Source organism: Pelophylax lessonae, assembly GCF_965119305.1.
Source record: "Pelophylax lessonae genome assembly, chromosome: 4".
NCBI classification, from domain to species: Eukaryota; Metazoa; Chordata; class Amphibia; order Anura; family Ranidae; genus Pelophylax; species Pelophylax lessonae.
The window spans coordinates 126437656-126461537 of NC_138771.1; the positions used below are offsets into that span (position 1 = coordinate 126437656).

The following is a 23882-nucleotide window of genomic DNA, read 5'->3' on the forward strand; positions in this document are numbered from 1 at the left end:
TCTGTCTGGGGCAGTTTTTCCCCAGTCATCCACGACTAATACTGGACAGTGGTCCCTGCATTCTGAGACGTTCTTGGCAATTTACCAGCGTTGGGGGAACTTTGAATGTGGACTTACTGTCTTCCAGGGTCTACAACAAGTTGGATAGATTGAGAATCCCACTGGCAATAAGTAGGTGCACTGGTAACAGCTTGGGGACCAGTTCTCCCTATTCTATGCCTTCCCCTTGATACAACTTTTGGCGTGTCTTTTGCGCAGGAACTGGTTACACTGATAATAATGGTAGCCAGGTGGGCTTGGTACACAGACATAGTGAATCAGAAAAAAAAAGAAAAAACACACACATTGTAGAAAAGAAGTTTATTTCATATTCTCTCTTTTTTTACTCACTAGGCTCTGCAAGGCAATGGCCATTATCATCATAGAAAGCTGGTGCTGTCAAAACTGAACCCACAGAGCAGTGAGCGATTTTAGATTCCCAGATTGAATTTCCTACATAATAAAGCAGGCCTTCGTCAGGCCTGACCGATGTCATTTAATCAATTTTATTATTGTTTAATGACAGCACTGTCTTAAAAGGATTAAAAGACAGCTCTTTAGTTATATATTACAATGATATGTGTCTTTCAACCTTTGTACAAATCCGAACTGTATTAGACTTGGAAAGCCAGGCTGCATTAATGACATCTGAAAATGTAAAGCCACGCTTTTCAAGTCACTACTACAGAAGAAACACTAAGTACTCAACTGGCTGCTAACCTCATTTTGTAAATACAAAGAAACGGAAAAATATTGGAGAAAATATACAAGATAAAGAATCTACATATTTTACATCTTAGTACAGCGTCAAAAATGCAGCAAGTGACAGATAAAGCAGCTCATTACATTACAATCAGTTCACAATGTTACAATTCCGTGAGTTTTGAAATACAGATTTCAAAAATATCAGTTAATCCCCTTTCTCCACAAGCAACCCCAATGAATAAAAGTAAAAATCAGAAAAATATTTTAGCCCCACATAAAAAAGATCAAGAAGAGCAACAAGTAAATTAGTTTGTCTTGTCAGGATATATATATTTATATATATATATATATATATATATATATATATATATATATATATGTAGAATCCCATACAGTCTCTTAGTGGAAGGGGGAATGAGTGGAGTGCTGTAATCTGCCCCAAAGGGCATGAAAGAGGAAATTGGCTTTAGAGAATCAGTTTTACTCCCTGGAAAAGCATTAAGGAGGGGAGGAAGGAGGAGGCAGAAGGATAAGAGCAATGACAGACAATGGAATGAAGGTGCTCAATTGCCTTGGAAGGCTCCCCTTGCAGCAGCACCGGCGGCTCCAGCAGCCGCATTCTGCACATTGCGATTGGAGATGATACCCTGGGAGAACTCCTCCTGTGCTCTCTGGAAGCTGGCACCTGTTCGGCGGTACATTGAATGGACCTGTTATGTAAAAGCAAGAATAAGTGGAAATATTAGCACACAAGCAGACAATCAATAAATCATAGCATTCTGAAATTTTAGGTCATTAAAAAGGAATTACAGTATCTCACAAAAGTGAGTACACCGCTCACATTTTTGTAAATACTTTATTATATCTTTTAATGTGACAACACTGAAGAAATGACACTTTGCTACAATATAAAGTAGTGAGTGTACAGCTTGTATAACAGTGTAAATTTGCTGTCCCCTCAAAATAACTCAACACACGGCCATTAATGTCTATACCGCTGGCAACAAAAGTGAGTACACCCCTAAATTATAATGTCCAAATTAGGCCAAATTAGCCATTTTCCCTCCCCGGTGTCATGTGACTTGTTATGCGTTACAAGGTCATAGGTGAGAATGGGGAGCAGGTGTGTTTAATTTGGTGTTATCGCTCTCACTCACTCATACTGGTCACTGGAAGTTCAACATGGCACCTCATGGCAAAGAACTCTCTGAGGATCTGAAAAAAGAATTGTTGCTCTACATAAAGATGACCTAGGCCAGTGATGGTGAACCTTGGCACCCCAGATGTTTTGAAACTACATTTCCCATGATGCTCCACTACACTGCAGAGTGCATGAGCATCATGGGAAATGTAGTTCCAAAACAGCTGGAGTGCCAAGGTTCACCATCACTGGCCTAGGCTATAAGAAGATTGCCAAGACCCTGAAACTGAGCTGCAGCGGTTTAACAGCGGTTTAACAGGACAGGTTCCACTCAGAACAGGCCTCGCCATGGTCGACCAAAGAAGTTGAGTGCACGTGCTCAGCATCATATCCAGAGGTTGTCTTTGGAAAATAGACGTATGAGTGCTCCCAGCATAGCTGCAAAGGTTGAAGGGGTTGGAGGTCAGCCTGTCAGTGCTCAGACCATAGGCTGCACACTGCATCAAATTGGTCTACATGGCTGTTGTCCCAGAAGGAAGCCGCTTCTAAAGATGATGCACAAGAAAGCCCGCAAACAGTTTGCTGAAGACAAGCAGACTAAGGACATGGATTACTGGGACCATGTCCTGTGGTCTGATGAGACCAAGATAAACTTATTTGGTTCAGATGGTGTCAAGCGTGTGTGGCGGCAACCAGGTGAGGAGTACAAAGACAAGTGTGTCTTGCCTACAGTCAAGCATGGTGGGAGTGTCATGGACTGGGGCTGCATGAGTGGTGCCGGCACTGGGGAGCAGTGTTGGGGGTAACTAGTTACAAAGTAACTGATTACAGTAACTACATTACTTTTTTTGGTAACTAAGTAAAGTAACTAGTTACAATACTAATATTGGTAACTACACTACTTTACTAGGCTATAGGAACGCGCTTTCCTGCGTTGCCCAAGCCGTGCGATACAATCGTTATTTGGAAGAATAGAGAGGGATGAAGTTTATGACTTTGTTGCACTTTATGTTTTATTCGGTTTTTTCAGGTTTTGTTCTCATGTTTCCCAAAGCCTGTGTTTATACAATAAAGTCTATGCAGAAAGAGTGTCATGTATCTTCTACACGGTCAATTAAGAAAGAGGAACGTAAAGTAATAAGTAGTGAAGTTACTTTTCAAATGCAGTAACTAGTAAAGTAATCTCATTACAATTTACAGAAGTAACTAGTAACTAGTTACATTTTTTGAGTAACTACCCCAACACTGCTGGGGAGCTACAGTTCATTGAGGGAACCATGAATGCCAACATGTACTGTGAAATACTGAAGCAGAGCATGATCCCCTCCCTTCGGATACTGGGCCGCAGGGCAATATTCCTACATGATAACGACCCCAAACACACCTCCAAGACAACCACTGCCTTGCTAAAGAAGCTGAGGGTAAACGTGATGGACTGGCCAAGCATGTCTCCAGACCTAAACCCTATTGAGCATCTGTGGGGCATCTGCAAACGGAGGGTGGAGGAGCGCAAGGTCTCGAACATCCACCAGCTCTGTGATGTGGAAGAGGACTCCAGTGGCAACCTGTGAAGCTCTGGTGAACTCCATGCCCAAGAAGGTTAAGGCAGTGCTGGAAAATAATGGTGGCCACCCAAATTATTGACACTTTGGGCCCAATTTGGACATTTTAACTTAGGGGTGTACTCACTTTTGTTGCCAGCGGTTTAGACATTAATGGCCGTGTGTTGAGTTATTTTGAGGGGACAGAACATTTACACTGTTATACAAGCTGTACACTCACTACTTTACATTGTAGCAAAGTGTCATTTCTTCAGTGTTGTCACATGAAAAGATATAAAATATTTACAAAAATGTAAGGGGTGTACTAACTTTTGTGAGATACTGTATTTCTATTGGCAGAAAATTATGAGACTCTAATCTGCCATTAAATTCACATTTCCAAGAAATTCTGTACATTTTGTACTCAGAACTATCTCCAAGAAATTAAACTTACTGCTTGCATGACTGGCTTTTTTACCAGAAATATGCTCAGAGCTTGAGGTAGAATTGCAGGCATCTCCTGCTATGTCCTTCAGTTTACTGCAGTCAGACCTTAAGCTTCTGTGAGATGCCATTCATCTTCCATGATACACCAACACATTCACCAGCCCTCAAATTTTCCACTCGCCTGCTTGCATTTTGCGAGTGGAAAATGATTGAGGGCCAGTGTGGGGCTGCCTCAGGAGCTGTTCTCCAGGTGATCGCCCAGGGGAGGAGAGAGGAGAGGAAGAGAAAAACCGGCCGGATCATCACAGAGTGGAGATCACCCCGCTGTAACAGCTTTCATTTGAATTGCCGGGCATTTGACGGACACTGGAGAGGCTGCACTGAAGGGCACCGGAGAGGCTGCTCTGAAGGGCACCGGAGAGGCTGCACTGAAGGGCACCGGAGAGGCTGCACTGAAGGGCACCGGAGAGGCTGCACTGAAGGGCACCGGAGAGGCTGCACTGAAGGGCGTGTTTAGGGGCAGGGCAACTTGTGGTGAATAACCCTTAAGGCCTGGCTAGTAGCTCAGGACTTGAAATTTTGAGCCCTGCATACACTATATCGTCAAAAGTATTGGGACACCTGCCTTTACACGCACATGAACTTTAATGGCATCCCAGTCTTAGTCTGTAGGGTTCAATATTGTGTTGGCCTACCCTTTGCAGCTATAACAGCTTCAACTCTTCTGGGAAGGCTGTTAACAAGGTTTAGGAGTGTGTCTATGGGAATGTATGACCATTCTTCCAGAAACGCATTTGTGAGGTCAGGCACTGATGTGGACGAGAAGGCCAGGCTTGCAGTTTCTGCTCCAATTCATTCCAAAGGTGTTTTATCGGTTTACGGTCAGGACTCTGTGCAGGCCAGTCAAGTTCCTCCACCCCTAACTCGCTCATTCACACTATATTGCCAAAAGTATTGGGCCACCCCTCCAAATCATTTGGTGGAGGAGGGATTATGTTGTGGGGTGGTTTTTCAGGGGTAGGGGTTGGCTCCTTAGTTCCAGCGAAGGGAACTCTGAAGGCATCAGCATACTAAGACATTTTGGACAATTTCATGCTCCCAACTTTGTGCGAAAAGTTTGGGTATGGCCCCTTCCTGTTCCAACATGACTACACAAAGCAAGATCCAAAAAGACATGGATGAGCAAGTTTTGGGGTGGAGAAACTTGACTGGCCTGCACAGAGTCCTGACCTCAACCCGATATAATAATATCTTTGGAACGAATTAGAGTGGAGACTGCCAGCCAGGCCTTCTCGTCCAACATCTGTGCCTAATCTCAAAAAATGCGCTTCTGGAAGACATTCAAACATCCCCATAGACCAGTGTTTCTCAACTCCTTTTCTTACAAACCTGGCCTGTTAGAGTGCCTCGAGGACCGGAGTTGAGAAACACTGCCATAGACACACTTCTTAACCTTGTAGACATCCTTCCCAGAAGAGTTGAAGCTGTTATAGCTGCAAAAAGGATGGGCCAACTCAATATTGAACCCTATTGAGTAAGACTGGGATGCCATTAAAGTTCACGTGCGTGTAAAAGCAGGCGTCCCAATATTTTTGACACTAGTGTACAGTATATACAAACCCAGTGGCATACTTAGCAAATTTGGCACCTGGGTCAGAACATTTTAATACTTCCCTACAACCAAAATGATTTTCAGTAACAATCATGAAACTAAATTTTGGGGCTGGGGTAAAAGCAGAATTGGCTATTGGAAGGCAGAAAGCAGCAGCTCCAAATAGGGATTGCAACTTTATGCCAAGATACTAAATTTTGTTATCAATCCACTTGACCTGCAAGAGTTCAGAAGGGCCATCTTCTGCAAAGTTTGCAACATGTAAAAATAGTCAGGAGGGATGCCCTGGACACCTGGATGTGGGGCAAATAAAGTGGGCATTGTACTGTGGGCGTAAAATAAACACCATTACTGATGTCAGTGGCAGTCATAGTAGCCCCAACCATAAGGCTCCATTCACACCTGGGCGTTTGAGTGTTTTTCAGCTCCAAAAACGCTAAAAAAAAAAAACATTCTAAAAACGCCCAACAAGTAAAATCCCATTCATTTAAATGGCCCCTGTTCACATCTGAGCGTTTTGCAAAAGGCCTGTAGCTGAAAAAAGTACATGAGCTTCTTTTTGGGCTGATTACCAGCGTTTTTGATAGATGTCAATGCCTGCCTCCAAAAACGCCTGAAAAAAACGCCTGAAAATCACGGTAAAAATCGCGGCAAAATGCTACGCTCAAGTGTGAATGCAGCCTTCGGCTGCATTCACACCTGGGCGTTTTTGAGTGTTTTTCAGCTCCAAAAACGCTAAAAAAAAAAACGTTCTAAAAATGCCCAACAAGTAAAATCCCATTCATTTAAATGGCCCCTGTTCACATCTGAGCGTTTTGCAAAACGCCTGTAGCTGAAAAAAGTACATGAGCTTCTTTTTGGGCTGATTACCAGCGTTTTTGATAGATGTCAATGCCTGCCTCCAAAAACGCCTGAAAAAAAACGCCTGAAAATCGCGGTAAAAATCACGGCAAAATCGCGGTAAAAAACACGCAAAAACGCTACGTTCAAGTGTGAATGCAGCCTTAGTGTAAGTGGCCAGAAAAATCCCCCTTTTATTAGGTGGCAGGCTACAATAGCCCCAGCTCCCAGCGTTATTGGTCAGTGGGAGGCGATTTAGAGCTAAACTGTTTCCTATCTAATTGGTAATTTGCACTGATATACACATTTAGAATTATATATTTGTATAGATCTGGCTAGTAATTTTTTATTTACTTTTTATTTTATTTTTTATTTATCCATTTTTTTATTATTATTTTTTTATATATTTTTCGCTGTGATTATGCTATATTCTAATGCTGATAATTACTGCACTTTTGTGAGTAGTTTTAATATATTTTATCTAATAAAACACCCTACGGGCTTCACTATGTCTGGCTCCTTCCCCTTCTTTTGAACATCTGATTGAGGAGATAGCATAGAGAGCTGGAACAGAGGTACTTGGAGGCTGTACTAGACCCATCCATCCAGGGAATATTGTTACAGTTCGAGGCTTGTTTATATTCCAGGTCTGGTGAGTGCATCCCCATAAGGGTTTCTTCTTTGAGAGCACCTTGGCACCTATGTGGAATACTTCAAGCACCTTTTCAGCACTTTAGTTCTACCTAAGTGAACTATTTACTTCGGACTGCACTTTCATTCAGCAATTTTTGCACTATTCGCATTGTTTGCACTACGAATATTTTATGAATGCACTTTAATCCATGTATGCACTTTATTGCTTATCAATTTTGTATGTATTGATTATATATATGCACGGATTCACTTTATTATTTTTCACATCAGTTATATGCCGGTTTGTTTTTTAGTTTTTTTTTTTGTAATATTTAAGTGATATGTAATCTGTAATACGTGCCTAACAATGTGTAATTTGTGTAATATTTGCGGTATTTACTAAGCAATGTGCTGGTTTTTACTCCCTGCTTTTGCAGGGAGAAAAAAAAAAAAGCACGACACATCGCTGCCATCATCTACATAGGCCTCTCCTGTCACTAAGCCAATCAGCAGGTTCCCACCATAAATCATTGGCCAGGACCCCCTAATTGGCCTGTGCTGTAGCAAATTACAGCCCAGCTGGGGCGGCGCTCGCGCGCGCCCCCTACCTGGAAATACCAAATCATGTACATGTATGATTTGGCACAGCGGGTCACACTGCTGCATTATAAGTGTGGTGGGCGGTCCTGAATTGGCTAAACAAAACATACAGCACACAGCAATGGTGGTCAGTGGCAGGCTGAAGCTGTAAGAAGTACCTAACAAGTATTGGTCAGTGGGAGGCTTAGGCTGTAATAAGAAAACCCCAACATTGGTGTGCAGTGGTTACTTACCTGAGCACACACTCCCATGCTACTGCCTCTACCAATCAGCCACCACTAGAATTCTACTCCTGACAGTCTTGGCTGTCTTCAGTGCACACCACTTCTACTCTACGAGTTGTAAACAGCAGCACCAGGGCACCCTCCAAGTGGTGCTACCCCAAGCGGACTGACCTCCCTAGGAACAAAACTGCACCAACCAAATAAATGCATTTACCCTGAAAACCACACGTGATACAGAACTATTGTTTTTCCAGTGTAGAAAAACAAAAAATAAGTACGTTTTGTGGCTCATGGACATGCGTTAAAACTAGATGAACACACACACATGCATATATGTGATTGGGCCCTTTAACTTTGGAAAACTCTTTTTTTCTAGGCTGGGACTGGTCCCAATTGGAAGGCTCACCAGTCAGTTTGTTGAAGCTATTGCAATGGCCTACTTCAATCTAAGGAACAGAAGCAGGGAAGAACTTAGGGCTCTTTCTTATCCGCTGCAGGACTTTTTTTTTTTTTTCACGGAGCGAATGACACAGAGTGCCTAGAACGCCACCCCAGCCCGATAGGCTAGCGTCCGTGGTGACACCAACAATCCCAGGGACCGCATGCAGGTCCTGAGTGACGAGGATTCGCTGTCCCTTAAGGGGACCTAACCTCGTTCTGCAGAGTCCGGAGCTTGTCCTCCGGCAGAAAGACTTTTGCTTGGGCGGAATCCAGGACCATCCCCAAGTAAGGGAGGCAAACAGAAGGAGACAAAGTCGACTTCTGAACGTTGATGGTCCATCCGAACTCCTGGAGCGCCTGGACCGTAGTTGACAGATCGCGTAACAGGCTCTGACTGGCACTCGACCTTAACAGGAGATCGTCCAGATATTCCAAGATCGCAACTCCCTGCGCCTGTAACAGGGCTAGAACAGGAGCCAGCACTTTGGTAAACATCCTTGGAGCCGAAGCGAGACCGAAAGGTAACGCCACAAACTGATAGTGTTCCTCCGCGATAGCGAATCGGAGGTACCTCTGATGACCCTTGAAGATGGGGATGTGTAAATACGCATTCTTGAGGTCGACGGAAGCCAGGAAATCTAATGGGCTCAGAGAGGCTACCACCGAACGGAGGGATTCCATGTGGAATTTTTGAACCCGCACGCAGCGGGTAAGAGTTTTCAAGTCCAGAATTGGATGTACCTTGCCCTCCTTTCTGGGCACAGTGAACAGATTTGAGAAAAACCCCCGAAATCTGTCCCGATGTGGCACCGGGACGATTATCCCCTGGGCGAGAAGATCCTGAACCACCCGATGAAGATCTTGCAAACGATCTGGGGTCAAATGAAGGTTTGAGGGAAAGAACCTGTCTGCTGGCCGCGAAAGGAATTCGATCTTGTAACCTGAACGAATGATTTCCTGAACCCACCTGTCCGGAATCCGGAGCAGCCAAGGTTTGAGAAAACCGTGCAGACGTCCCCCCACCCCTGGATCGGGTGAGGGCATCCCTTCAGGTTGAGGCGGACTGGGCCGCCGCGCCAGCTTGGGTGGCTTTTGACTTGTCTGCCCAAGGCTTCCTTTGGCCACCATGGCCTTTGAAGGGTTTGCCCTTGTCCTGTGCCTTGAAGGCACGAAAGGACCCCTGATTTGGTTCAAAGGAAGGGCCCCGCTTACCGCGGAAAAACTTACCCTTGGGATTCTGGGGCAGCAGAGTGCTCTTGCCCCCAGTGACCCCTTTTACCAATTTGTCCAGGGAGTCCCCAAAAAGGCGAGTCCCCGCATAAGGGATGTCAGACGCCGTCTTCCTGGAAGTCTGGTCAGCCGACCAGCTCTTTAGCCATACCAAACGACGGGTTATCACCGCGACAGCAGACAGACATGCAGCTAAAGGGGCCTCATCCAAGGCCGCGTCACACAGGTACAGGACAGCCTGAATAATCTGGTCCACCATCTCCAAAGTAGTAGTAGGGGCGGAATCAGCCACAAGGGTGCGTCTGAGCACCTTGGTCCAATCTACAGCCTGAGAGACCATCACTGAGGCGAAAATAGATTTCATCAAGGAACCCGCCACCATATAGGAGTGGCAGCAAGAGATTCCATCCGCCTATCCGTAGGGTCCCTGAACACCGGAGAATCCTCCGTGGGCATAATAGTGGCCTTGTTCAATCTGGACACCGTGTGATCCACTTTAGGGGCCACGGACCAGCGCAAATCCGTAGGAGACGCAAAGGGATAACAGAGTTGAAACCGTTTTGGTACCACAAAATTGCGCTTCAAATTGCGCCATTGCTCGTTCACCGTTTTGTGAAACTCAGCGGGACAAGGAAACACCTGTGCCGCCTTCTGGGTTCTACGGGTCCCAAAGGAAGACCGCTTTCCCGGTGGGTTGGGCTCATCCTCTAAATGTAGTGCATCTTTAACAGCGGTAATAAGCGCAGACATAGCAGCGCGTTCTCTGGCCGTCCCAGGGGGGGGGGGGGGGGAATTATCCCCCTCCTCATCCCCCGCCTCCCCATTGGAGTGAGAGGACTGAGACCCTTCAGGGGGTACACTGTCTATGGCAACCATATCAGACTCTGAATCAGAGGAGAGAGAAAGCCTAGGCCTTTTTCTAGAATCCCGTTCAGACATCAATCGATCCACCTTGGACGCTAAAGTCGCAAGTGCAGCGGTAATTCGCAGATGATTCAGACGTTCCTGAATCATCCACCAAAGCTGGGGGGAATTCGCTGTCCTGGGACTCCAAAAAAGCTTTTATGGTGCTGGCCCTTAAATCGCAATAGCGGCGATCCCACCGCAATAGGGACTAGACTGAAATACCCCACAGGTAGGAATAAAACTGATAGCCAGGAGATATCCCCCAAAAAACAGAAATAAAAAGACCTCCAGGAGTGTTACCACGCTTGCGGACGATCTCTCTGCATGAGGAAAGGAAGTGATGTCACACCGCTAGAGGCTAAACAGGACTCGGACTAAAGAAATATGGCTGCCCATAGGAATCAATGGGAGGCTCCGGGAAAATGGCCGCCGAACACATGTATAAAGCAAACCGCCACACACAAGATGGAGCCCGAAGGGCGCGATACACTACTACAGAAAATGGCTGCTGAAGTGCCCTTGTGAAGCCAGAGCAGCTGCCCATACCCAAAATGGCGGTCCCGCGGTTTTTCACAGCTGCGGGCCACCCACACATGTCTGGACACCAGCACACTGTCATCCCAGACAGAGGCCCCACACAGAATGTACTCACCGTACCATGATGGCGTGGGTGCCTCTCTGCGACGGGAAGCCTCCCACCCCAGGTGGCGGGGGTGCTGTCAGCCAAAACAGGACTCTAGCAACGCACGGAACCGCGGTTGAGGCGTCCTAGTGAGGTGGCCACCTCGCGGGCTTTTGTCCCTGAGGACAGGGACAGGTCGTTTGCGAGGCCAGGGCGTACTCATAGCCTGCAAAACGCTCGATGGCGGGCTGGGATTCCATAAGGTTCTCTGTCCTGGGACAACAGGACAACCAGTCAGATTCCCTGCTCCGCAAACGCTGCAGTCTTCTGAAGATCCGACTAACTAAGCGCAGGAACAAATAAAAAGCTAGTAGTGCAAAGAAAACACTTAGCATAAAATAAAAATAATAAAACAGAAGAAAGGCTGAGACTGTAGCCCCAGCACAGGGATAGCCTATCTTACTCCTAACTAGGCAGAAGACAAACTGAGTTTCGAATGCTGATAGCAGGGGGGTATTGGACGAGTGGGACAGCCCACTACAGGTGTGTCTATGTAAATTGCTTTGTTTCTAACAAGTCTTATGCCTAGCTTGCTCCTATGGATAAGAGGCCAATACCCATTGGTGAAGACTGTATGAGTGGGCGGCGCCGGAGACTGTCAGAGGACGTAAGAGAAAATAGGGTTTTCATCCGTCTGGATTTCACGGACAGGATCGGATAGCAGCAGGTGTCAGCGGACATGTCTCCGCTGACATCTGCTGCTCCATAGAGGAACATGGAGCATCTGATCAGGTCCGCCTGAAAAACTGACAGGTGGACCTGATCGGAAAGCCCGCGTTAAAGGGGCCTAATGGTGCACATTAACACTTTGTAAAACTTCTGGAAGATACAAAATAGAAACTTCCGAACCCCAGTCTCGGATCTCAAAAAGCTGGTGCAAAATATCTGGTGGTCCCTTCACACGTTTTTATTTATTTCCATAGTCAAAAATCCTCAGTTATCATGTATCTATTTTGGCCAGTTTTATCACCAAACACTCACCTTTTTCAGCATAAAGAGAGCGAAGATGGCAGAGACCGTGAAGAAGGAAGCCACGACCATCATAATCACAGCAACAGCAACATTGCTTTGTATCATGGTGAGTGCCATTATCCAGCCACTGGAAAAAGAGAAATAAAAATATCATAAAGGAGTAGATGTGCTTCCCAAATAAAGGCTGAAACCAAAGAATTACAATCTCACCTGTCACCCCAGTGAGGGATACCAACTGCTTGTATGATGTAAATGATAATCTGGCAGAAGAAAATAAGGAAAAATAGAAAGAAATTGAAGGAACTGTCCGTCCTGTAAAGAAATAAAAAAAAATAAAAAAAAAAAAAGAATAGGTCTTTTTAAATTTTGTACAAAATGGTTCAAATACTTATTCCTATTATTTAAAAAAAAAAAAAAAAAAAAAAGAAGGTATGAAAACAGTTTTAGTATATTTACCTTAAATGTTTTCTATTTCTTATTTGTTAATTTTATGATATGTAAAGATTTGTAGACAAGTCATTAAAGGCAGGCTAGTTTACCCAGTACAGTTATAAGCTGGTAATGATCGGTTTGAATTTCAGCCAATTCCTGCTGAAATTTGAGTTATGGTTGTGCCCTGCTGGCACAATTTGGCTTGACAAACTTTAAAAAAAATTAAAGCAGCCAGGTGATAAACTGTCAGCCAAGTAGCGATTGCATCCTATTAAATGCAGTCACTTATCAGGTAATGTATTGGAGGTGGCTGTCATAATACAATAGTTGGCAAAGAAGATTCCTCCATCCCTGCTGTTTAGCATGGAGGAAAAGATTTGATTTCTCTTGTTCAGCCCATGGGCTGAATGAGAGAATCCTATGGGTGTATAGCCAGCATAAAGCCTAGTACACACTTTCTAGTTTTTTCATTGAATCCGCTGGCCTTACTGCTCAAGTCGGAGCCGCTGTACTAACAATCCAATGTTAGTACAGCAATTTCCCCTGCTGTGTTATTGTGTTCTGACAGGGGGATGCCATTGGCTAAGAGCACTGATTGGGAGTTGGTCTTAGGAGTTGATCGGCAGACCTTTTTTGGTCATGAGCCTTTGACAGAAGCTGACCGAACAGCCAGCTTCTGTTCGGACTGGCTGCCATACACACGGGCCGAATATCCTTTCTTTTAAACTGGTGATGTCGGCCAACTTTCGGCCCATGTGTACTAGGCTTTACTCGGTCTATTTGCTGAATAACTGTTCCAATAAGATATCAGCCCTATAGGAGGTGCATGGCTTTCAGGGAGTTGGCCAACTCAAACTTGCATTGTAAGAAGGAGCAGAAAATCACAGCCATTGTGTACGACTGATCTGTAGAAAGTGGAGCCCGACAAACACGAACAAATAAACATCCAGGATTCTTTACACACAAGTATTAAAACGTAAGATTATGTGCTGTATTTTCTCTTTTACCTGTTAAAAACTTATTGAAAAGGCTGTGCAATTCCTTAAACTGGATTATTTTGTTTGATGATATAAAGTGAGTTAATAAACTCACTACAACAGATTGAGCGAAATTGGTGGGATTTGCATACACTAAGACCCCATTCAGACTAGCGCGACTTGTCAGCCTGATAAGTCGCGGTCGGTCGCTCGCCATTGAGTAGTACAGGACCCGTTCTAATAGGAGCGACACAAGTCGCTCCGACTTAGAAAAAGGGTCCTGTACTACTTTGGGGCGACCTCGGAGCGACTTGCATACACTTCCATTATGTGAAGTCCCTGCAAGTCGCGGTGCACCGCGACTTCACAGGTTGCCCCTCGAAGTCGGATCGCCTCAGTGTGAACCGGCTCTAATAGTGACACGTATGGAATCTTACCAATTGGCAAAACAGTCCATTTTGCCTTACAACAACCAAGTAGATTAAAAAATGACTAGAGAAAAGAGAAAAAAAAAAAAAAAAAAAATCGGTGTGGTTGTGGTGGAGAACCAGATACACATAATTAGTTTTAGTTTAATCTAGTGTGCCTCGCATGGTAGTAAGGCAAAAAAAAAAGACTTCTATGGCTAAATTTAATTAAGAACACAACTGCAGAAACCCAGAGAAATCAATTTAAATACATCTTTCCATGTTATGTCAAGTTTGATTTTGGAGTAATTCACTTAGTGTTGTCTTACTGAATGTGCATTTATTTAGTGTCTTATAAAAATGGTATGGACAGCCAAATGCACCATATAGTTAATATTTTATAGATCAGCTTCACTTTCAATGGAACGGTTCAGACAAGTTTTACAGACAAGGGAACAACCCACACAAGTATGGTTGTCCCCTACAAGGAGAAGAGTTATTTCAGGTAGCACCTTCTTGGGACATCACAGATGAAGGCTCTACCTTTGCCCCATGGTTGAATGACAACTTAGATACCCAATGAAATTAATGAATTTCAGACTTTGCATCTCTGTGCCGTTTCCCCAAACTCAGGGTTAGGTTTACTAAGAAAGGGGGCTTCTATTGAACAGCATGTAGCAAGTAGCGAGATGCTCTGCCAAATATAAATATATATTTATTAGAGGTGCGCATCTTCACTGGTCTCACGATTCGATTACGATTATCCTGTCAACGTTTCGCTTCGCTTCGATTCCGTGATGCATCATGATTACTGCCTGTTGTTTTCATTAAATTTAATCATCAGATGAACTCCATTTACATAATACAGCTCCCTATTTACATTACACAGCCAATTTACATTATATAGCCCCCCCCCCCCACCCCGCACTCCCAGGACAGCCCTGCCAATGCACTCTAAAGTTAAAACAAATCAGTGTCTGTGCCTCCGTTTCAGGGACCCCTTCCTACAGTGTGTAAGGGTTAATGTAAAATCGATGCCTCTACCTTTATTATCTCCGATCTTTCATCTCCATCACAGTCACTCCGGCTGGGTGGAGGAGAACAGCCAGCCAGAGGGCACGTGACTGAGGAAAGATCGGAAATAATAAAAAGGTAGAGGCATCAGTTTACATTAACCCTTACACACTGTAGGAAGGGGTCCCTGAAACAGAGTCACTGACATGGATTTGTTTTAACTTTAGAGTGCACTGGCAGGGCTGTCCTGGGAGAGGCGGGGGGAGTCGGGAAGACATCATCCATGCATCGATCTGGCCTTTCCTCAGCATTGAATCTGAATCGCTCAAGGCTGCATCACGATGCATCAATTCTACGATTAATTTCAACACCACTAATGTATATACACACACAGTACAATAAAAACAACACACAGAAGTCTATGACATAATATACATATGTTGCTCACAATATTCAGCAATCACGCAATTACCTGAAAGCCTTGTAGAGTGGCCGGTACCAGCACACAAAGGCACAAGGTGTGAACAAAACAAACCACAGGATAGACAGGCCAAAATCTACACCACCTGATTCTGTGTTACCGGTGAAATATGCCAAGCAGGCCAGAAGATTAAGGAAAAGAGTGATTCCATGAACTTGAAGAAAAGAAGAAAAATAAAAGGTTATATAAAACCATTCATTACCTGGTGTGTTCAGAGAAATAAACAGTTGACAATCTACATTAGCGCCAATATTAGGGCAAATCTTTCATAACTGTACTACAAACTCACCTTTGAGCACACAAATATCAGGAAATTGATCATTAAATATCCACTTGAACTGTATGTACAGGCTTTACCTAAATTTACCCACATACAGTGCCTTGAAAAAGTATTCATACCCCTTGACATTTTCCACATTTTGTCATCATGTTACAACCAATAACCTAAATGGATTTTATTGTGATTTTATGTGATCGACCAATACAAAGTGACACATAATTGTGAAGTGGAAGGAAGATAAATGGTTTTCAACATTTTTTACAAATAAATATCTGAAAAATGTGGTGTGCATTTGCATTCAACCCCCCTGAGTCAATACTTTGTAGAACCACCTTTCACTGCAATTACAGCTGCAAGTCTTTTTAGGTATGTCTCTACTAGGGATGATCGAACTTTTGAAAAGTTCGGTTCGACCAGAACACCCGAACTTCACGAAAGTTCGGCCCGGATTTCAGAACCCCATTGAAATCAATGGGACCCGAACTTCTGTAATCAAAAAACACCATTTTTAAGCCCTAAAACCCAATAAATGCCCCTAAAAAGTGCCTAGGGTTCTGGGTCATGCCCCATTAACTATTAATCACACAAAAAAAAGTTCTTAAAAATTGTCATTTTTGATAAAAAAGCCAATTATTGAAAAATTAAAAAAAAAAAAAAAAAAAGAGATTTTTTTGATTTTTACTTTGGATTTAGTATCTGGGGGGGTCTAAAAGGTGTGCATGTGAAGTTTCAGCTCTGTAGCATGTCCAGAACCATGAAAAAAAAAAAGATAATTTTTCAGTAGAACAGGGATGTGGTTCGGGAGCCTCCTTTAACTTTAACACCTATATGATCTTTTTTTCTGGTTCTGGACATGCTACAGAGCTGAAACTTCACAGGTACACCTTTTAGACCCCCCAGACACAAAATCACACAAAAAAAGTTCTTAAAAATTGTCATTTTTGATAAAAAAGCCAATTATTGAAAAATTTAAAAAAAAAAAAAAAAAAGATTTTTTGATTTTTACTTTGGATTTAGTATCTGGGGGGTCTAAAAGGTGTGCATGTGAAGTTTCAGGTCTGTAGCATGTCCAGAACCAGAAAAAAAAAGATCGTTTGTATTAGAAAACTTTAAGCACAGGAATATGGCTTCTCTGCTGTAACACCTTGCCGGTTTAATAGCAGGCATTTTTTTGGGTTCTTTGCAGTCAGGAAAAACATCTGAACTTGTGTATAGTAGTACTGTGCACAAGTTCTGATGTTTTGCCTGCCTCCAAAATTCCCCAAAAAATGCCAGCAAAAACACACCTGGGCATTTTTTTTTTTGACGCTAGCGTTTTTTTTTGGCATTTTTTGGGGTTCTTTTGAGGCAGGCAAAACATCTGAACATGTGTATAGGGGGGATATATAGACATATATGTCTGAATATATACCCCTAGACATATATAGGTGTGATAGTAGCAGAAATAAATGCTTGCGCTAATGAAATCATTTACAGTAATATATTTCTGCTACTATCACACCTATATATGTCTAGGGGTATATATTCAGACATATATGCCTATATATACACCCTATACACATGTTCAGATGTTTTGCCTGCCTCAAAAGAACCCCAAAAAATGCCAAAAAAAACGCTAGCGTCAAAAAAAAAAAATGCCCAGGTGTGTTTTTGCTGGCATTTTTTGGGGATTTTGGAGGCAGGCAAAACATCAGAACTTGTGCACAGTACCACTATACACAAGTTCAGATGTTTTTCCTGACTGCAAAGAACCCAAAAAAATGCCTGCTATTAAACCGGCAAGGTGTTACAGCAGAGAAGCCATATTCCTGTGCTTAAAGTTTTCTAATACAAACGATCTTTTTTTTTTCTGGTTCTGGACATGCTACAGACCTGAAACTTCACATGTACAACTTTTAGACCCCCCAGATACTAAATCCAAAGTAAAAATCAAAAAATCTCTTTTTTTTTTTTTTTAATTTTTCAATAATTGGCTTTTTTATCAAAAATGACAATTTTTAAGAACTTTTTTTGTGTGATTTTGTGTCTGGGGGGTCTAAAAGGTGTACCTGTGAAGTTTCAGCTCTGTAGCATGTCCAGAACCCCAAAAAAAGATCATATAAGTGTAAAAGAGGGGTCCCACCATCCCTGCTCTACTGAAAAATTATCTTTTTTTCTGGTTCTGGACATGCTACAGAGCTGAAACTTCACAGGTACACTTTTTAGACCCCCCAGACACTAAATCCAAAAAAAGTCATGCCTGCCTCCAAAAATGCCCGATAAATGCAAGAAAAAGCGCCGTAGAGAAGCCGTATTCCTGTTCTAATAAAAATGATAAGAAAATGCTAATTTTTGGGGGGTTCTGGACATGCTACAGAGCTGAAACTTCACATGTACACTTTTTAGACCCCCCAGATACTAAATCCAAAGTAAAAATCAAAAAATCTCTTTTTTTTTTTTTTTTAATTTTTCAATAATTGGCTTTTTTATCAAAAATGACAATTTTTAAGAACTTTTTTTTGTGTGATTTTGTGTCTGGGGGGTCTAAAAGGTGTACCTGTGAAGTTTCAGCTCTGTAGCATGTCCAGAACCATAAAAAAAAAGATCGTTTGTATTAGAAAACTTTAAGCACAGGAATATGGCTTCTCTGCTGTAACACCTTGCCGGTTTAATAGCAGGCATTTTTTGGGGTTCTTTGCAGTCAGGAAAAACATCTGAACTTGTGTATAGTGGTACTGTGCACAAGTTCTGATGTTTTGCCTGCCTCCAAAACCCCCCAAAAAATGCCAGCAAAAACACACCTGGGCATTTTTTTTTTGACGCTAGCGTTTTTTTTGGCATTTTTTGGGGTTCTTTTGAGGCAGGCAAAACATCTGAACTTGTGTATAGTGGTACTGTGCACAAGTTCTGATGTTTTGCCTGCCTCCAAAACCCCCCAAAAAATGCCAGCAAAAACACACCTGGGCATTTTTTTTTTTGACACTAGCGTTTTTTTGGCATTTTTTGAGGCAGGCAAAACATCTGAACATGTGTATAGGGGGTATATATAGGCATATATGTCTGAATATATACCCCTAGACATATATAGGTGTGATAGTAGCAGAAATATATTACTGTAAATGATTTCATTAGCGCAAGCATTTATTTCTGCTACTATCACACCTATATATGTCTAGGGGTATATATTCAGACATATATGTCTATATATACCCCCTATACACATATTCAGATGTCATGTCTGACATCAAACATGTCCTCAAAAAAGCACTGGCAGTGGCAGCCCCTGCAGCATTAAAAAATGCTTGCTGGTGAGAAGCCACATTCCTGTCCCGAAGCAGAGAAATGATCATTTCTCTATAGCGGTCACCCTGCTATGGAAGGGTTTTGTCACCCTGCCATAGCAGTCACTGTCAGTTAACCCTACACTACACTACGGTCCCCTGACACTTAACACTTTCCCTACAGAAACTAAATTTTTGAAGCTAACTTAAGTGTAAAGGAGCACTCTAACTACACTAGATATCCCTTTCCTCACACTAAAAATAGCTAAATGACACTTTTAAAGTAAAATTAACAGAACTGCTTCCACTCTCTTCCATGTCCAGTATAACAATGCTGGGAATATGGCGGGGGCGATCTTATATACTGGGGGGCGTATTCACTAATGATTGGTCTAGGGACCCCCTAGTCACTCCAATCACATTCCTAGCATTCTTCTGCCCCCTCAATTGGCTTTTGCTAATGGTTCTGGTCCAATCACGGGCTTTTAAAGCCCATTTCCTGAAGCATTGCATTTTGGGCGGTTCTGGTTGCCGAATTCCGAACTTTTTGGGCAAAAAGTTCTAAATTCGGCCGAACCTCGAACACCCAATGTTCGGGCCGAACCGATGGTGGACCCGAACCGTTCGATCATCCCTAGTCTCTACCAGCTTTGCACATCTAGAGAGTGACATTTTTGGCCATTCTTCTTTGCAAAATAGGTCAAGCTCTGTCAGACTGGATGGAGAGCATCTGTAAACAGCAATTTTCAAGTCTTGCAAATTCTCAATTGGATTTAGGTCTAAACTTTGACTGGGCCATTCTAACACATGAATATGTTTTGATCTAAACCATTCCATTGTAGCTATGGCTGTATGTTTAGGGTCGTTGTCCTGCTGGAAGGTGAATCTCCACCCCAGTTTTAAGTCTTTTGCAGACTCAAAGGTTTTCTTCTAAGATTGCTCTGTATTTGGCTCCATCCATCTTCCCATCTTCCATCCCTCTTGGCTGCTTCTTGGATTAATGCTCTCTTTGCCCAGCCTGTAAGTTTAGGTGGACAGCCATGTCTTAGTAGGTTTACTCTTTTCATTTTCAAATGATGGACTGAATAGTGCTCCGTGAAATGTTCAAAGCTTGGGATATTTCTTATAGCTTAACCCTGCTTTAAACTTCTCCACAACTTTATCCCTGACCTGTCTGGTGTGTTTTTTGGCCTTCACGATGCTTTTTGTTCATTAAGGCTCTCTAACAATCCTCCGAGGGCTTCACAGAACAGCTGTATTTATACTGAGATTAAAATTACACACAGGTGTACTTTATTTACCAATTAGGTAATTTAGATTCGATTTTAGTTAGTGGTATCACTAGATTTTACCACTAGATTTTAGTTAGTGGTATCAGAGTAAAGGGGGCTGAAACCAAATGCACGCCACACTTTTCAGATATTTGTAAACAATTTTGAAAACCATTTATCATTTTCCTTCCACTTCACAATTATGTGCCACTTTGTGTTGGTCTATGCATTTAGGTGTTTGGTTGTAACATGACAAAATGTGAAACATTTCAAGGGGTATGAAAACTTTTTCAAGGCACTGTACTTTCCTTACCCCCTCAAAAGAATGTCTGAGCGTTACTTTCTGTTACCTTTTTCATTTAGTTGCAAACAGCTTTTAATACTCCTAGTGACATCATCATCACTAGGTTTTTAAAATTCTTGTAGAGGCCGCTGCTAGGAGACATTGACATAGGCACTCCCCCAAGAACTACATCTACTAAGAGCTCTGTCTGTAAAGACTCTGTGGGCAGGATCACTGTTTTGCTGGCAAAAAAATCAATGCATCCACATGCAGTGGGACAGAGAGGGATAGGAAATAAGTAGACTTCTGCAATCCACCAAACAGTGTTGACAACATTGCTTGGAATTTCAGCTAAAGAGAAGAAAGAGACCCGGGAAAGCAGCCGCTCTTGTGCAAATTGCTGGATCGCGATCGGGCTCAGGTAAGAATTAGGGGGGACTGCAGGGGAAGTTGCAAACTGAAGGTTTTTTTACCTTCCTGCATAGAATGCATGAAGCTAAAAAACCTTTGACCTTTAGAACCACTTTAACTACTTAAATTCAAAATACTTACACATCCATAGGTAGTAAAGCATTTTACAGGTGCGTTGGTAATCTGCTGGGATGTCTGCAGAGAAGTCCTGGTAGAAGCAAGGCTTGATCGGGCACTTTGCAGGTAGAGGGGGCCAGTTGTTCTGTCTTACTGCAGAAAAAAAAAAGTAAGTATTGTCTTTATTGGCACAAAATTTTTACTTTCAGGGGTCAGATAGAAATCAGAAAAAAATAATTTACATTTAAGTAATAAAGGGTCTTCACGTGTGAGGGTGGTACGACCACTGTGATTGGCTGTCACATGATCGGGAGCCAGTCCCAGTGGAAAATTAGCAGAGACAGAGAGCTGTCAGGGAACACACAGGGAGCACAGAAAGCTCTGTTACCCATAGATGCATATGTGCAGTGTGTGGGCATTAACCACTTCCGCACTGCTCACTAGAGCTGTACTGCGGCAAAGTGGCTCGATAACGTCTGGCGACGTAGTACTACGTCACCAGACATTCCCCTCTCTCGGCGGCACCGCCGGAGGCTCGCTCCCGCTGTATTCAGTCACAGCGGGAGTCGGGCCAGGGGTGGAGCGGCGGCGATCGCCGCTGCTCTTCCCCGATCGTCGGGGAATCGAGTGTGGAGATTCGCCTGCTTAAGTAAACAGAAGCGGGCGGATCTCCTAAGTGACAGGCAGGGTCAGATTGCAGGGTTCAGCATAGCTGAACCCTCGATCTGTCCTTGTGTCACATAGTCCCCTCCCCCCACACACGTCAGTAAGCACCAGGCATACATTAACCCCTTGATCACCAATAAAAATTAACCCCTTCCCTGCCAGTGTCATTTTTACAATAACAGTGCATATTTATAGCACTGATTACTGTAGTAATGTCACTGGTACCCCCAAAAGTGTCAAAAAAATAAAAATATAAAAAAATGTGAAAAATATTGTTATTTTTTCAAAATTGTCACTCTTTTTGTTTATAGCGCCAAAAGTAAAAAAAATCGCACAGGTGATCAAATACCACCAAAAGAAAGCTCTATTTGTGGGAAAAAAAAGGACGTCAATTTCATTTGGGTATGGCGTCGCACGACCACGCAATTGTCAGTTAAAGTCGCACAGTGCTGAATCGCAAAAAGTGGCCCAGACGTAAGACAGCAAAATCCTCCGGTGGTAAAGTGGTTAAAGCCAACCCTCTTTGGTGCCGCACATATGTGTTGCATCGATAGCAAGGGGTTAAAGTAATCATATGTCTGAGCAGAGACTAGGAAATGTAGAGCATATTCCAATCTCTTTTGGCTCTTTCAGCTACGGCTCCAATGCCATATTACTGAAAAAACATAACAGAAAGACAGCAGATTTTAAAGCTCAGCAGATAAACTGAACAGTCCAGGCTCACAGTGTTAGATAGCAGCACAAACCTTGTAAGAGATTAGCTTAGCTCTGTAGTCCATAATGGAATATCAAATATTAAAAAGGGAAGCAATATACATTATTGGTCATAGTTCTAGACATTCCAGTAATTTTGGGACCCCATTCATTCCTTTGTTCACATAGAATATTTAATGCAAGATAGTTTTCTCATTTAAAAATATCTTTTATTAAAGTACACAACATACATACTGGAACATTATAAAATGTGATAGTAGCAGCATTAATATCATCATCATTACAGAATTGAATTTGTACTTTGATCTTGGTATGCCAACATAAGAAAATGACTGACAGTGTAGTATAACGTTAATAAAGCTGAGTTCCAGTCTGTAAAAAAAAAAAAAAAAGTTAGCAGCTACAAATACTGTAGCTGCTAACTTTTAATATAAAGGACACTTACCTGTCCAGGGATCCCGCAATGCTGAAACCCCAGGGCAATTCCTTCATCGGTTTCGTGCGCAGGCACTGCAAGTAACGGAAACCAGCAGGGAAGCCTTTAGGCTTCATAGCCGGTTTCTACTGCGCATGTGCGAGTTGCACTTTCAGAATGATCCCATCATCTTCTGGGACACACACAGGTCCCAGAAGGCAGCAAGGGGGAAGGAAGAGGGGCCAGACATGACAGTTCACCGTGCGGCAATCTTACCAGGAAGTGGGAGCGGGAATCTGTCAAAACCAGGTACCTGCTCCCCCCCCCCCCCCTAAAAAATGCTAAAGGTGGCAGTGGAGGGGGGGGGGGGAGGAAGGATGGTGCGAGCAAGCAGCGCTTCCCCTTTTCGGTGGAGCACCACTTTGAGAGTTTAGATCCATGGGTATAATGGTAAAACAAAATCATCTAATAAGTATCAAATGTTAAACTGAACTTGTGGAATGGTTAAAGTAGAACTATATGCAATTTATTTAATTTTGGATAGAGTAAGGAAGGGTTAGGCTACGTTCACATCTTGGCCTTGCTATTTACAGGCGTTTTTTCAGGCATTTTTCAGGCGTTTTTACAGGCGTTTTTGTGCAGGCGTTTTTTAGGTTGACTAGTAACCAATGGAAAAAAATAAAAACGCCTGTAATCTGCCCAAAAAGAAGCTCATGTACGTTTCTGAGCGTTGGGCGTATATACCGATATGTATGTATGTATGTATGTATGTATGTATGTATGTATGTATGTATGTATGTATATATATATATATATATATATATATATATATATATATATATATATATATCAGTATATATCTCTATCACACAATCTGTTTGTATGGTAGAGTAGCATTATTATCATCCATGCTTCACTGGGAGATCACAGGCGGAAGAGCTTGTATCCAGAGTTTAGCTAAAAGCTTTCCGGTAATAAAGTGATTCTAGAAAAGTACAGTTATTAAGTGTCAAGGTCAGGCATGTTAAATATTCCCAGAAAACAGACCTTTGAGTCCAAAGCTTCATGCAAGATATTACATTGATATCACGGGTTATTCAGATTACTATGATAGCAAAAAGTGTGCTTATATGAGCAGGGC

At 42.8% G+C, this 23882-nt stretch overlaps 1 protein-coding gene across 1 annotated transcript in view; it reads right to left on the reverse strand.

The window, feature by feature from the left end:
• Nucleotides 1-345: 345 nt before the first annotated feature.
• SCAMP2 (secretory carrier membrane protein 2) overlaps nt 346-23882 on the reverse strand; it is a 93072-nt gene continuing 69535 nt past the window's right edge. Inside the window, exons 5-9 of the mRNA XM_082254199.1 lie at nt 20971-21099; nt 15316-15478; nt 12224-12325; nt 12023-12140; nt 346-1454 (exon numbers count right to left, since the gene is read on the reverse strand). Coding sequence (XP_082110325.1) covers nt 1308-1454; nt 12023-12140; nt 12224-12325; nt 15316-15478; nt 20971-21099 — 659 coding nt within the window. The 3' untranslated portion in view covers nt 346-1307. The remainder of the gene's footprint in view (nt 1455-12022; nt 12141-12223; nt 12326-15315; nt 15479-20970; nt 21100-23882) is intronic.